The sequence below is a fragment of the Protobothrops mucrosquamatus genome, unplaced genomic scaffold (genome assembly GCF_001527695.2).
Source record: "Protobothrops mucrosquamatus isolate PMUCROS unplaced genomic scaffold, P.Mucros_1.0 scaffold_234, whole genome shotgun sequence".
Lineage (NCBI taxonomy): Eukaryota > Metazoa > Chordata > Lepidosauria > Squamata > Viperidae > Protobothrops > Protobothrops mucrosquamatus.
This window is the reverse complement of record NW_015386310.1, coordinates 427,825-443,526: the sequence shown is the minus strand read 5'-3', so window position 1 is coordinate 443,526 and position 15,702 is coordinate 427,825. Positions and strand designations below refer to the sequence as shown.

General features: G+C 38.2%; 1 protein-coding gene across 1 annotated transcript; it reads right to left on the bottom strand.

The window, feature by feature from the left end:
• Positions 1-4,708: 4,708 nt before the first annotated feature.
• Positions 4,709-14,636, bottom strand: LOC107300109 (olfactory receptor 24-like). Its single transcript, XM_015829455.2, has 2 exons — positions 14,584-14,636; positions 4,709-5,732 (listed from the first exon to the last, which is right to left on the bottom strand). Exon 2 carries the CDS (start codon positions 5,723-5,725, stop codon positions 4,709-4,711), a length of 1,017 nt encoding a protein of 338 aa, XP_015684941.1. The 5' UTR covers positions 5,726-5,732; positions 14,584-14,636.
• Between the last annotated feature and the right edge of the window lie 1,066 nt (positions 14,637-15,702).

The following is a 15,702-nucleotide window of genomic DNA, read 5'->3' as shown; positions in this document are numbered from 1 at the left end:
TAAATTATTGTGAGAGGTACAATTACAAGGATCATTTTTAAAATTGATAGGCATGAATCTACTACCATTAGCCTTTCCCAATTATTTTATTCCTCCCATGGAGAATGCATTTTCCTCTTCCACACTTAGAATGGACCTCTTCTATAACTTTCTTTTTCAAATGAAGACAAGTATTTGCCTGTTTTCTGGTTTCCTACAGTTGCAACAAGGTTCCTCTTCTGCACAAACAGTATCCATGAAGCTTCCTATTATCTGCATAACTTTGCACTTGCTTGGCAAAAGTGTGATGATGTTTTCATAATATAATCCATATACTGGATTACTCATGATAACAACAGTAAAATATCTATATTTCTCTATTCTTTTCATGTCTGCCAATTCAGCTGTCCTGTGTTAGTTGGGGAAGGGTGGGCCACAGGATCATCTGCAGGGCTGCTGTGAGGAATAACCTAGCTGCTTGGCTTATAATAAATAAGTCATGCACATCCCACTCAGAGGTGGACTCCAGCTAGGAAGGTCTGGCTAAGATGCCTGGGTCTTGCAGTGTAAGCTGGAATGAGTTTGAATTGGTGACTCTTGAGGAAGTGGGCAGGATTCTCCAAGCTGTTTACATCTATGTCTCTCCCAGGTTGTTGAAGGCACTCAAGAGGTATCCTGCAGTTGGGTCCATGCTGTGGAGTTGGCCTGTTTCAGGGAGAGCCTTGAAGGAGGAGGCAATGTGCCCCCTCAAGAGGCTGTGCCTGGAATCAATGAATTTTTTTATACAATTATTGTCATGTCTTCAACGTTCCATTTAAAAATGGGACCTTCTCTGTTGTTGAGAAGATGGTCAGAGTCCAGTTAAATTTGGAGGAAGCAAATTATTTATATCTGTTCCAGTCAGCATTCAAGGATTTAGTATGGAGTCAGTAATAATTATACTTGTCAATGACTTTTGATGTTGTTGGGAGGGGATGGTGCATTCATTGACCTCTCCTTGATTTCTCAGCAGCTTTGGATACAGTCTCAATATCTTTCTGGACTAACTGTGAGGTTTGGGAAATGGGGGCACCATATTAGGTTGGTTCTCCTTTTTCCTTCATGGCAGTTTCTGATTGGTATTGACAGAGGGGTAGAGGTTGCACCCTCAGCCCCTTCTATGAGAGGTGCCACACGGCTCAATAATCTCTCCCCTCTTGTTTAACATCTACATAAAACCATAATGTGATATCATCTGTCAGTTTGGGGTATAGTATCATCAACAGATTGTTGATACCCATTTATACATATCAACTCTGCATTGTTCAAGTGATATAGTTGATGTCCTGTCTTGATTGTACAAAGATTGAATGGCTGTACATATTAGGACTCCCTAGATCCTAGGATTCTTTGTCTTTAATCTCTGTCTTTGGAAGGAATTGCACTTCCTCGTTCAAATCTGGTGTGCAATCTAAGTGGAGGCATGGCAAGCAAACACATCTCCATGGAGAATGGAGATGATAACCATGGCAAAGATTGAAGAACTGGCAAGTACATTGGTTCTTCATAACCCTGGTCTTCCTTCCATCTGGACATGAAGAAGATGGGAGATCACCCATCTGTGCCTTGGATGGCTGTTCTTCCCATGGGTTTCAGTGCTGGCAAATGAAAGGCTCAGTCATCAAGCTCATTAACCATGGCAGAGCCTTTCACTAATCACTTTCAGAATTGCCTATTTAATTATCTTTAAAGTACTGAAGATCTTCAAAAAGGCATTTGAAAAGCTGCTAAACCTTCACTTCTAAACCAAAGAAAAGGACTATATATTTATGAACTTAAAAAGCTGAAATAAATGGCAAAAAAGATAAATAAGATTTTGATCCAAGAAAGTTATAAATTATTTAAGTATCCAGACAAATTTGGAATATTGCAACTTTTACCTCAATATTTTGGAATTAATTATATAAAATAAACAGATTTTGGGGGGGAACCAGAATTATTTTGTCTACTATAGGTCCTAACAGAGATTAGAGACCTTATGATTTAAATCAGGCACTAGAGGGGACTAAAAATTCTAGGGAAAAAGGAAGGGGGAAAAACCTGCCTAGAGTTTTGATTGGGATTGGGATTTACAAAATTACACCAAAGGAATTATCTGAATAATGTCTTTTTATTGGACTTACAAAAGAGGCTTGAAGAAGTCCATGCAATGCGATAAAGAAGAATTGAAGAGGCATTAAATCTGACAACAATATTTATTTATTTACTTATTTTATTTGTATTCCACCTTTATTATTTTTACAAATAATTCAAGGCAGTGAATGTATCCAACACACCTTCTTCCTCCTATTTTCCTCAGAACAATAACTCTGTGAGGTGAGTTGGGCTGAGAGAGAGAGTGACTGACGAACTTTAAAGATTAAAATTTTCAGAGTAAAAGTAAGGAATATAAAGTTGCTTATTTGATCAAAGTTAAAATAAGATATGTGTCAAAGCAAGAACATCCAATGTTATGAGATTCTGCAATGGGTATGGACATTACTGAGATGGAAAAGAGCTTTTTTAAAAAAAATTGTGTTTCTTTTTGGAAAATTTTGTTATGCAAAGATCAATATCTCTCCTTTATAATGTCCCTTTATCCTCCATTTTCTTTTCAATTTTGTTTTTCTTAGAGCTATTTCTCTTGTTTTGTAATTTGCTTTTGTTTGTTGTGTACAGCCCTTGATAGCTTTCAGCAGGAAAAATAACGTGGAGAAAGTAATAAAAAAAAATAATTCCAGATCTATAGGTTCTCCAGTTCAGCAAAAGGAATGAGCTGTCCAGGGTCCTGTAGTTCTAGTCTTTTGTACAATGCCTGTGTCAGTGATAAATAATATCTAATCACTTCACCTGTTGGTGTCTCTTTCAGTTCAGTTGCCTGCAATTTTTCTACATGTCCAAAAGTTCAACCTTTTGTGATTAATGTTTCCAGTGAGTAGCTTAATTTCACTTCATCTCCAATGAATTATTGAATTATTTTTGAAGTCCAAAGTTTTGAAAAATGCCATCAGGGCTAGGGAACATCAGATATAAAGAGCAAGCAGTTTGGGAGGACTACTGCTCAAAAGAGAATTATCCATGTGCATTTCATTCAAACACTTTCAGGAGGGGGGGTCAGGAGCATTTGCTGTCAATGTGATCATGTAATATGTGCAAATTCTACCTGAAGTAGACAATCCCAGACATACTAGAATATGTACCTGAATATGTAAATGTAAGTATAAAATGCCTTATAAAAGTCATTACATTTCCAAATAAATGACAAAAATCCCATTTCTGGAAATGTAATAATCTCAGTTGTGATGGAGAACATGCCAAAGAAGAACTTGACTCTGGATCAATACCTTCAAAATTAATCTCAGGCATGGTGAATACGAAGCCAGTTTGGTATGGTGAAGTATTTTAGGAAATTATTTTATTTCCCAATCAGGCTTCGTTTTCCAAGCTGATCTACCAGAAGAATGAAGAGAATTATTTCCTATTTGTTATCTTGCAGCTATGCCTGTTTATGGTGCTCACTATTAATAGGTGAATTTCTGCTCCTTTGGCAAAAATAAAAATGGCTCCATAAAGCTTTAAATCTTCACAGATCTAACATCAGCACCCTGCAATTGTCTCACTGCATCATTCTCCAGCTGGGGGCATGTAAAAACCAGAAGCCAGAAAGCCCTCACATACCATTAGCATTTCCACTTTTCATGGTGAGAATTTTCACAACAAATACAAATAGAAAAACTGGCAACTGTAGAGAGAAGGTGCGAAGCCACCCTCTTCACATTTTAAGCAGGCAAGTGGACAGGAGCCATGGCATCTTAAGCCCAGCGGGGAAAAGGGACAACAAAGTAATAATAATAATAAAGTTGGAAGGGACCTTGGAGGTCATCAAGTCCAACCCCCTGCTCAGGCAGGTAACCCTATACCATTTTGGACAAATGGCTGTCCAGTTTCTTCTTAAAAACTTCCAGTGTTGGAGCATTCACCACTTCTGGAGGCAGGTTGTTCCACTGGTTAATTGTTCTAACTGTCAGGAAGTTTCTCCTTAGTTCTAGGTTGCTTCTCTCCTTGATTAGTTTCCATCCATTGCTTCTTTTCCTGCCTTCAGGCGCTTTGGAGAATAGCTTGACTCCCTCTTCTCTGTGGCAGCCCCTGAGATATTGAAACACTGCTATCATGTCCCCCCTCGCCACTTCAAAAGTGCTGCAAAGCTCCACTATTTCTGATTTATCTAATGTTGTGGCAGAGCTAAAAATAAATTGGCTAAGCTGCCCAGCATAGATAATAGTGTGGGAACAGCACCAAAGATCTGGGTGGAAATATGACAAATTTACTAATATGTCAAATATGTCCATTAAAAAAAGAAAAATGCACTCTTAATCAAATCTTATTTTAAATATTACTCAAACCTTCTTCCTGGGGCTTCAAAATATAATGGTAGCTTACTTCTACACTCATGGTTATTTATGTGATTAATCCATTTAAATCTAAAAGAGTAATGCTGGCAAAATGTATAGAAGTACAAACCACTTAAAGTAACCCATACGTACATAAATTATATGCAGCTCAGGTCATGCAGCTGAGCTTTTAGAGTTTCAACGTTCTCATTTTATAATGGCACACAATCTTAGGAGATATTAAGAGATTATAACTTTACCCACAGGACATAGTAAATAGTGTGGAATATTATGAAGGTTAAAGATCATCATATATCATTTTACTGGCAGCCATTGTTTTCCAAACTGGCTCCAGGTTTACTATGTGGCACTCTCAGTTCTGCTCTGATTCCCCTCTTCTGCACCCAAACCCTTAGAAATTTCCTCATGGCCCCATGAATCCCACTATTCCTCAGGCTGTATATGAAAGGATTGAGCATAGGGATCACCACAGTGTAGAATATTGAAGCCACTCTCAACCTAGAGCCAGAATACGTGGAGGATGGGCGGATGTAGGTGCTAATCAGAGTCCCATAGAACAAGGCAACAGTAGTGATGTGTGCAGTGCAAGTGGAGAAGGCTTTGTACTTCCCAGAAGCTGAAGGAACTTTCAACACCTTGAATATAATCAATATGTAGGAGAGAAGGATGAGTATAAGGGGCCCAAGCATGGTTGCAGTACCTTCAATCATGAGCAGCGCTTCAGCAGAAGAGGTGTCTGAGCAGGAAAGTTTGAGTAAAGGATGGAGGTCACAGAAGAAATGGGGGATCTCCCGAGAGCCACAGAAAGAAAAATTAGCTATTGTAAATACATATAATAGGCCTTGAGAAAAAGAGAGGAGCCAAGACACAGCAGCCAAAATCAAGCAACGCTTGTGGCTCATGATTATAGAATAATGAAGTGGTCGGCAGATAGCCACATAGCGGTCATATGCCATGGAGGCAAGGAGAAAGTTATCACTGGTACAAAAGACCACAAAGAAATACATTTGACTCAGGCATCCACTATAGGATATGGTGTTTTTCTGGGAGACCAAGATTTGCAACATCTTGGGTACAGCATTGGAACTGAATCCCAGGTCAGCCAATGATAGATGACTGAGGAAGAAATACATGGGGGCGTGAAAAAGGTCACTATTGAAGAAGATCAGCAGCAGGATCAAGAGGTTTCCCAGTGAGCTAAGCAGGTACATGCAGAGGAAGAAGGGGAAGAGAAGTCCCCTGAACTCTGGTGAGGTAGAGAAACCCAGGAGAATGAATCCCGCAAAGTTGGTGTTGTTCTCTGGTTCTGTGTCCATGGCTCATCTGAAAATGAGAGTAAATGGGATTATATCATCGCTCCTTCAGTTTCATGAATGTAATACTAAATAATCTCATGGGCTATCATCCCTCACTGGGTATTGCTGGAAGTGGCACTGACTGTTCAGCACCTCACAACCTGCTGATTCCAAGGGGCAGTAAATTAACAATTTACTCTGTGTTCCCTTTTTTTTTTGTCTATCACTCTACTGGCTCTTTGTCTATGAGACTATAATCTCAGATTATCTCTTTCTGCTTTTGTTTTCAGGCATGCATATACAGTGCACTTGCTCTCTGACTCGCCTCCTGGAATGGTATAGTTAGTAAGGTAGTGTGTTTTGCCTACCCGTATCATTGACTTCCTTAAATCTCAGTTCTTCACTAACCATCCCTCAGGTTGGATTCTTTCTGTCCTGCACAAATACTGGTGCCCTACCTCAGGTTCTGCAACACTCCTATGTAAAACAGTGAGCGAATGTCCTTTTAATTCAGTCATTCTATAGGTACAATGTAAACTCAGTCTGAGCCAATATGATCCTGCTGGAATGACTGGAGATGAAAAAAGTTAGTAGAACATATTTGGAGACAGGCTAGGCATCGAATTCTAAACCTATCACATTCCAATGAAATGAGCTTTCATCAATCTCAGTGGATGCATGATATGAAAAGGAGGAAGTTGTATGTCATTAGGTTCTGTAAGGAGGACAACTCTGCCTTGCACGGTGACTTTAAAGGGAACAAGTGCAAACTGGAATCAGGTAGATAATAGAGGAATCAATCCACTGAAATAAACAACGGCATACTACAATCAAATTCATGACTGGAGCTCAACTTAGGAAGTTAACTATTTCAGTCTTGGTGAAAAGCTTCACATTTGCAAATGGCCTTTATTTTCCTGTATGTCTGATTGATCTGACTCCATGTAATATTCTTCACACTTTTAAATGGGGCATTTTCATTTTTACAGAAAATCAGGTGCAGATTTTTGCCCCAATCAGGATGGTGTTTCTGTTCCATAGCAGAGGGAAAGGCATGCCAAGTTTCCATCTTACAGTTTTTCCTACTTTGTTTCAAACCCCATCTTTATAGATACAGTAAGGCAGGGGTCTTCAAACTTGGCCCTTTTATGACTTGTGGACTTCAGCTCCCAGAATTCCTCAGCCAGCGTGCCTGGCTGAGGAATTCTGGGAGTTGAAGTCCACAAGTCATAAAAGGGCCAAGTTTGAAGACCCCTGCAGTAAGGTGTGGATTTTAAGAAAAACAGCGTGGAGTTTCTATCCAAATAAGGAAAATATTCCAGATGTAAACAGCTATTTTATTTCCTGAAAACTAAAAGCTCTCATTTAATACTATAGTATGTGCAGAGATTTGACAGAGGGATAATGCCAAATTAACTCAGCATGATACCCCTATAATACAGAAGGGGCTTGCGCATTGTGAGAAGGACAAACATGAAAGCATTTATTGTAAAAAACGTAGGGATTGTAAACTTCATGGGCAATCTTGATTAAAGATAGCTCACTGGATCTCAGTTCATGAAAATTAATCACTGGTTTCTGAAATATAATATCTGGTTGGGAATTTTGTTCATTTGCTGCAAAGCTTTCATTTTGTATCATTAAACAGACAACATCAACACATCTGAGAAAATTACTGGAAAGATTTAGTCTCACTTTGTTGAATCTCAGCAGTCTGAGATTGCTTGCTGGATGATCAAATGAAAGGAACTGCCAAAAAAGCAAAATCAGTAGAGCTCTCCAACATGGAGGCAAAGCATCAAGAGATGGTAGAAATGGTCAGGAAAGAGGATTTGGATTTCCATCTGAAGTAAATGGTGAAACAGAAACGAGTGTTTCTTGCTACCTGTAAAAGAAGATGGAAAAGAGAGAGAAAAAAGCATGCCAGGTCAGAAGATCTAAGGTTGGAGAACCATCTTTCTTAGCACTGAAAGTCATACAAAATAGACATAAAAACCTCACCAACCATGGAGGTGTTCAGTGGAGAGGAACATCTTGCACAAATGGACCTCTGTTTCATTCATTGCCCAGAAAAGAAAAAAGAAGAGAATATAAAGGTGGTGTGAAACTGGGTAAGAATGTCAGTGGTGTGAGCTTTGGTTTCCATGGAAGAAAACAGCAAGAGGGCAGAACTCTACAGGGATCTTGTTAAAGAAACAGCTACAGGATTGTTGAGGTTCTTTAATGTGAAATCCCCAGACCCACTGTACAACCACTAGCTCAGGGGTGTCAAACTCGCAACGTCACGTGATGTGTCATGACGTATTGCAACTTTTTTTCCATTGCCAGCAATGGGGTGGGCACGGTTTTGCAATGATGCATCCGGCCCGCAGGCTGGCAGTTTGACACCCCTGCGCTAGCTGAACTCCCAACCTATGTCTTAACAGATGAAAGCATATACTGTACTGTAGCTGGGATAGGAGGGTAACCCTGAAGCAGAAACAGGAGAATACAATAGAGACATTGTTTCAGTGAAGGCTTCTCCGACGTCAAATATCAATCACCAGAATTTTCCAGGCACATAGGACCAGTAAGTAAACGGTTGGTAGAGTTCAGCCTACCAATTTTGAAGGGTACCAGATGGAAGAGGTTAGTCTAATTAGACATACCGTAGGTATGACTGTGCTCATCCTTTAGACAATGCTGTCAGTCATTTGGAAGACTAGCCATTTGGGACAATGAGGATTTGGTTAATTAGTAGGTTAGGCTTTTTTTAAGGTTGTTCCCACTTCCTCTGCTCAATCTTTCCTTTCCATTTCTTGAAGGATCCAAGGAAATTTCATGCCTATGGTCCTGCAAGGCCTTTATTGCCACCAGGAAAGATCCCTGTACAACAGAAATGCATTTTCAGCTGTTGGAATATCTAATTCTGGAGTATAAATCAGTACCATGCTCGTGTAAAAGTGGGTTGGAAAAGGAGTACCTTTTCTCCCAGCATTCCTTAAATAGGCCTTGAGACCAGAATCCTCATCATATTTCTATGAATCTGAGCAGAAATATCACCTTTATTCATTTGTATGTAACAATATGGAGTGCTCTCTCCCCTTGAAAGCCAGCTAGATATTTTATTTGCTCATTATATGTGCATAGATTTTTATTTATTTATTCTTCAACGCTATCATTCCCTGATTCTCAGAGTAATTTACACAATATCAAATAGGATATTTACATATATATTTTTACCAATAAGGAAAATGACTCTGAATATAAGAATATGGTTCCTCAGAAGATTAGACAGAAAAAGAAGTCATCTGCCACCATTACTCTCTTCTCAGCATATCTAAGCTGACCTTCCCAGATTAATAATGAATTATTTGCAGCAAATTCTAGTCATCTTTACAGGTGAATATCAGTAAACTATTTCAAAAGCAAATTGTCCCACATGATATATGCCAGGAGGGCAGGACTTGCATTTTTCAATAATTCCACATTTATTGGATAATATACACAGTTATAATTATATAGTTTATATAATTATGCATGTTTTAAAAATTCTGAAATTGCCCTGAGTGATTCGTGGGTGAAACAGATTTTGCTTTTAAGGAAATAAAATAAAGTAAATCATTCTTCTACCATAATGGTTCAACGGGCTTCAAGATTTCTTCTGTTTCTAAGAATTCTTTTGTTTGTAAGAATTTCTAAGAACAGATTTTGTTTTTAAGGAAATATATTAAATAAGGCAAGACATTCTTCTACCTTAATGGGTCAATGGGCTACAAGAATTCTTCTGTTCCTAAAAAAAATTCCCAGCAGCAGACCCCATTTCTCCCCACTGAGTTCTTCTTCTTATTATTTTTGTGTCATATCCGTTATCGGACGTTGGCGATCATGTTGGCGATCCTGTCTTTATCAACAGCCGCACGAAAAAGTGCTGCTGAGTTTTGTCCAAACCAGTCCCCTAGATTTTGAAGCCATGATGTTCTTCTTCTGCTTGGACCTTCAATCTTTCCCTGGAGGATTAAATGGAGAGTTTAAACGAGAGATTAAATGAGTTCTAAACAAGTAGAAACAGAGATAACTACGAGTTGCCCTGCCGTGAAGACAACGTTGCTTGCATAAACCTGCAACCAATTCAGTAAACTGGAAAATTTTCTCCATATGAGACTGCAGCTGGTACATTGAGAAAATGGGGGAGCTTATTAACAGTGAGTCATGGAAAGCACAATGCCTCCAAATATTTATTTCATAAATCCTTAACTCATTCACATTTCAAAGTTCCTTTCCCCATTATTTTTCTTTATGTATCTGCTGGCTCTCCTATGGAAAATGCAGCTCCCCAGGGCTTCACACCCTTCGTGATTTGGAGTGACTTCCGTTAATGTTCCAAAAAGGCTAGAAAATCAGGAAGATGCACAAATAAGTTTCCTTGGCCAAGATGCTTCAGTGAGTGTTGTTGATGGTGGCCATGCATCTACAAGCAAAAAAATCTCCTATTCTTCATTCAGCTGACCTCGACCCACAAAAGTGTTATTCCTCTGATCAATTACTGCAAGCCTCAAGAATATAGGATCATCCCAAGGCTGAAACTGGCTTCTGACATCCAAACTCTCAAACAACTCACTATGCAAAATAGACCAGTTAGGCAGCAAAGAAAGATTCTGGCAGCCCTGGCTGAAAGCACGTTTCAGAGGTGAAGCCACTATGAAAAGTGATGTTGGGTTATACAGGTAGTCCTCAATTTACAACACAATTGAGCCCAAAATTTATGTTGCTAAGTGAGACATTTTAAAGTGAATTTTGCCCCATTTTATGACCTTTCTTGCCACAGTTGTTAAGTGAATCACTGCACTTGATAAGTTAGTAACCCATTGACTTTGCTTGTCAGAAAATCACAAAAGGTGATCACAGGACTCCGGGACACTGCAACCGTCATAAATATGAACTAATTGCCAAGCATCTGAATTTTGATTACGTGACCATGGGGATGCTGCAAAGGTCGTAACTGTGAAAAACAGCCATAAATCACATTTTTCAGGGCTGTTGTAACTTTGAACAGTCACTAAATGAACTGTTGTAAGTCGAGGATTAACTGTATCATGTCTCTAGATTTGGGATAGGGAGGCAGATTGAAGAATATTGCAAAGACAGCTATGCCTCTTAGCACCCACCCTTGCCTCCTAGTGAAAAAGTTATTAACAAATATGATTTTTTTCTTATTTAACACCCAATATTATAGTAAAAAGAGTTGTAGACCTCAAAGCAGAAAAGAGGCTAGTAGCTAGGTAGTTAAGATTGCTCTTTCCTGAAATAGATGGTAGATCAATACAGTATTATAGAAACTGTATTATAGAACAATGAAAAAATATTGGTATGCAATTTATCTTATAAAGGGTCTTATTTGCCTTTGGCTAGCTCAGGGGTAGGCAATCTTGGCTCTTTTATGACTCGTGGACTTCAACTCCCAGAATTCCTGAGCCAGCTGTATGAGCACAGTCGTTGTAATTTGGAAGCCATAGATTATGGCATAGTGTTATGTGATCCACGGCTTACCAGGTTGCACAAATGCCAATGTTCAGCAAATATGACTAAACAAACTATAATTCAATTTCTGAGCCAGGCTATTCTCTTTGGATAGCTCACAGTAGCCCAGCATGCTTTATCTCATTCCGTTACTGTATTATATAAGACAAATAGCATTTTTCAAACCATCATCATCTCAAGCTCCAAACGATTGATTCTGCAAACAGAAAATTGGACCCCATGTAGCTAGAGTTTGATCATTGAATGAGCTTCTCTCACTTGTAAGAAATAGCTCTCAGCTCAAAAATGTCTTCTTCTTTTTTTCAATGAAACTGCACATGGACACATAAAGGGACATAGCTCCACCGGGACTTATTTAATATTTATTTATTAGATTCATGTGCTGCCCATCTTGTTAACCCTAATACTACTGGATATGGCCAATACTTTTTAAAAGAACCAGGTATGTCTAGGGAAGCATTATCTCAGACCTTTCATCTCTATCTTCTCTGAAATTCAAATAAGATAAGAGTTAGCAGTGGCCCATTTTAATCAAAATGAGATTTCAGCAAAATTTGAATAGAACAACAGTGCCCTCTTGAGTGTCTGTGCTTTATAGTTACAGTAGAGTATGACACTGTACAGAACTTCTCTAAAGTGAATCTTTGCTTGCTTTATTTTTAAAACCATGTTCATCCCTTTTTCAGAAGGAGATGGATTCAGAAGGTTCTAAATTAATTTCAGCTGGATTATTGGAATGGCCTTATATCGTCATTGAACAGTCTCCACTAAAAGACAATGTCTGTACTCAGATGCTTGTTATACAGTTAAAGGGGACATCTTTTTGACTTCTCAGAACCATCCAGATTTAAGGCCTGAGGTGCTCTCACATTTTTGGAGTCCAACTTCACTCCACTGCTCTCTGCAAACATTTTTAAACTGAAGTTTCTTCTCTGCCATATAATAACTGCAGGATATGTGGCTTAACAATAATATACAGGGAATTTTGACCTGGATTTTAACAGAACATAAGGTAGAGATGAGCATGGTATGAAGCAGCTGCACAATACTTATAGATTGCAATAATAGAGCTCTCCCAGCTTGCATCCCATATATGGTAGCCCCATGATATGATCAGTTTGATCTGGGAATTTAATTTAGTATTAAGATAGAATAATTCAGACAAGAAGTGAATCTATACACACATATGCACACTTCCTTTAAGGAAGTTTAAAGAAACTGAGTATGTTTAAAATTAAAAGACACATTTAATTACTGTGATCTTACAAGTGTTAATCACTGGTAACCAACCACAAACCAAGCCCAAATAAACCTAGGTATATCATGGAACAGACTCCTCTCCAAAATGTAAACAGCCCTTACTCTATTGACCAGGAAAACCCAGCATTGGGGGCACATTGTTAATTTGGGGACTCTGGAATGGGTGATGGGTGTATGTGACCAGTGATTTGTATTTTACTGAGCCTATTTTTTGTTTTAATGTAACTCTTTTTTTGACATTTGTACACTTGCCCAGAATTCTTAGATAGGTAGGTGGCCATATATAGTGGGTGGATGGATGGATGGATGGATGGATGGATGGATGGATGGATGGATGGATGGAGAGATAGAGGGGAGGTTGGCTTATCATATTATACGAGGACAACCACATGATTTGTTAACTATTGTTTTCTGATTCAATTTATATTTCAATTTATTACTTTTTTATTTTGTTTTTATTTTTATTTATTTACTTTTTTACTTTTTTCCAAATACTTGTTGGAAAGTCAACAAATAAGGCTTTGATGAAGCTTTGGGAAAGCTCTTGGAATAGTGATCAGAGCACTGGATAAGAATCAGATTCAAATCCACATTCAGCCTTAACGCTTGCTGTAAGTTTCAACTGGTCATTTTATGTTACATTAAACTGAATATGATACATTTAGTGTTGGCTTTATATGAAACCACTATTATGGTTTCTTGCTTGCTTGCTTGCTTTTATTTTGGTCACAGACTAGAATTGTATTATATTGTATATATTGTATTAATAAAATAAAACAATGGCATAGGAAAAAAACTTACAAATGTACAATCTTTTAAAATTAAATTAAATTCCATAAGAAGTTAAGCTTGATAACTATGGATAAACCCATAAGAAACACAAAGAACTGTAAAACATTACAGTACAACAATTTAAAACTGTTCTGATTTGTGGATATAAGCCTAAGACTGCTATAGCCCTAATTACAAGAATTTGGTATTGATTTTTACATCCAGCCTACAATAAATGAGGTTATAGAATAATATGCTATATAAATAAAATAACTGCAAAATTTCTGCCCTATCTATAGAGGCAGGCACTCTTAAAATTAACCTCTGGTTCCATTGTTCCAGAACATCCTTCAATATGCCCAATGTTAAAATATTTTGCTCCATTCTGTATCAATAAATCAGATTTAAATGTTGTTCTCTTTTAATTGTAATCTTGGTTCCTTTTGCTTCCCTTCAGTGTCCGGCCTTCAAAGTCTCATCCTATCATTTTTTTAAAGATAATTCAAAACAAAAGCATTTATCCACAGGAAGGGACATATAATTCTTCTAATTCCAAAATTTTATTTCACATTCATCAGAGCCCTTAGTCTATTTTCAAACTGTTTTCAAAGTCATATACATTGAATGAATGAATGACCCTGTGGCTGTTCATTCCAAAACAATGTTAAGGCCTTAAACCTGTATTTAAAACTTATTTTGCTAAGCAGAACTTCCAGGGAAGAAATGGCAAACTGAAGATGGCTCCATCTCCAACAACTGTAGCAGAATGAAGAGCCAGCATTTTGACCGGCTCTATATAATCCCGTTACGGACAAGGTGAGGACTTGAGATAGCCCACTAGTGCTCCAGCATGGCAGTGATCTCCAATGGGTTTAGAGCTCTGGGAGATGAGGGAATAACCATCTTGCTGAAATCATGATCAGCGTCCTCAGAAAAGGACACAGGCTTTGTAAACTTCCTTTTCTGACCACTTTTGGATAGAACTTCTTAATTGCTTTTTTAGAATCTCTGGCTCAAAAAGTTTTACAGTGCCAGGTGAACTTCAGAGAAGATTTTTGTTTTATGTAGAATTGCTGCAAACAGTAAAACATCTCTTGGTGCTGGGACTACAGTAGAATCTTTATTAATTAGATCCTTAAGGAGTGACTCTTTAATCAACCTCATTTGTTATTAGATTTCCTAAGTGACCTACTCTCTTGCCAGACAATTATGTCAGAAAAAAAAATCAGGAAGTTAATGAGAAAACTTTCCGAAAGAAGTTGACAAATATTTGGAATAATAGAAAACAAAGAACTTAACTAGTCTTGAGGGAGTGAAACCCAAGGGACTGACTGACACTAAACAGTAACAAAACAATTCTAAGAAAGGAAAGTTTTAGCATGTGAGAGGAATCTATTCCTCTCAATAACAATTTTAGGAGAGGAGATCTTGGACAGTGTTCACATGTGTAATGAAAAGTGGTAGGTAATATCCATGAGAAGAGGCCTACTGTATGGAAGTTTCTCACAAAAGCGGCACAACATTGCATGGGATGAGACACCTCTATGTGACTGCCATTTTACATTTGGCCCATCATTTAACAGTTTAGCCGAACAGGACTCCTAGTTTCAGGTTTCAGATGTTGATGGTCTCCAGTAACAGCTCCAGAATGTGGTTGCCAGAATCCTAATGGTCAAAAGAGAGAGTGCTAATCAATGAAAGGAAAATAATTATAATCACTGCAGCCATCTCTGCCATTAGCTTTATTACAACTGAGATTGCTGTCTAATTACTGTATTCATTCGTCTATAAAGCTGTCCTTTATTTTAACTGCATTTTTTATTTCCCCTGTTCCCTCAAAAAGAATACATGCTAAATGATAAGGCGGTTGGTTTGGCCACAGTTCAGTGCATTTTGCAAACACATACGCAGTATACCTAAGCATAATGCTGAGTCCAATTTTACCCTTCCAGCAACTCGTGTTTTTTTTTCCTATTGAAGAGACCGTACCGAGAAAGCTTATATTCTGTTTGCTTTTAAAATAAAGGAAAATAAAACCTGCTTTAAGTAGAACACTTAAGTAGACGGGCAGCAAATAAATTTCATAAATAAATAAGAATACAGTTCCTGGTAAGTTCATGGTGGACATGCCCATTGTCTTCTTCCTGAAAGCTGACTTCCCATCTAGCCTATATCCCTGTTGTTCCACAGATATCTTCCATGCAAGGACAAGGCAAAGCCCACAAGGCCAACCAGGTGCTGCCACTTGCTGAGGAAGGAATTTGCAGCAGGAGTTGTTTCCCTCAGACTAAGGTGGCTTCTTCAATAGCACTAGAAATAGCAGACTTATATACCACTTTAGATTGCTTTACAGCCCTCTCTAAGCAGTTTATAAACTGAGCATATTGCCCCCAACAATCTGGGTCCTCATTTTACTGACCTCAGAAGGATGGAAGGCTGAATCAACC

What these genes read in the sequence shown, in the direction of transcription:
- LOC107300109 (XM_015829455.2), bottom strand. Translation starts at nt 5,725, where the DNA reads ATGGACACAGAACCAGAGAACAACACCAACTTTGCGGGATTCATTCTC.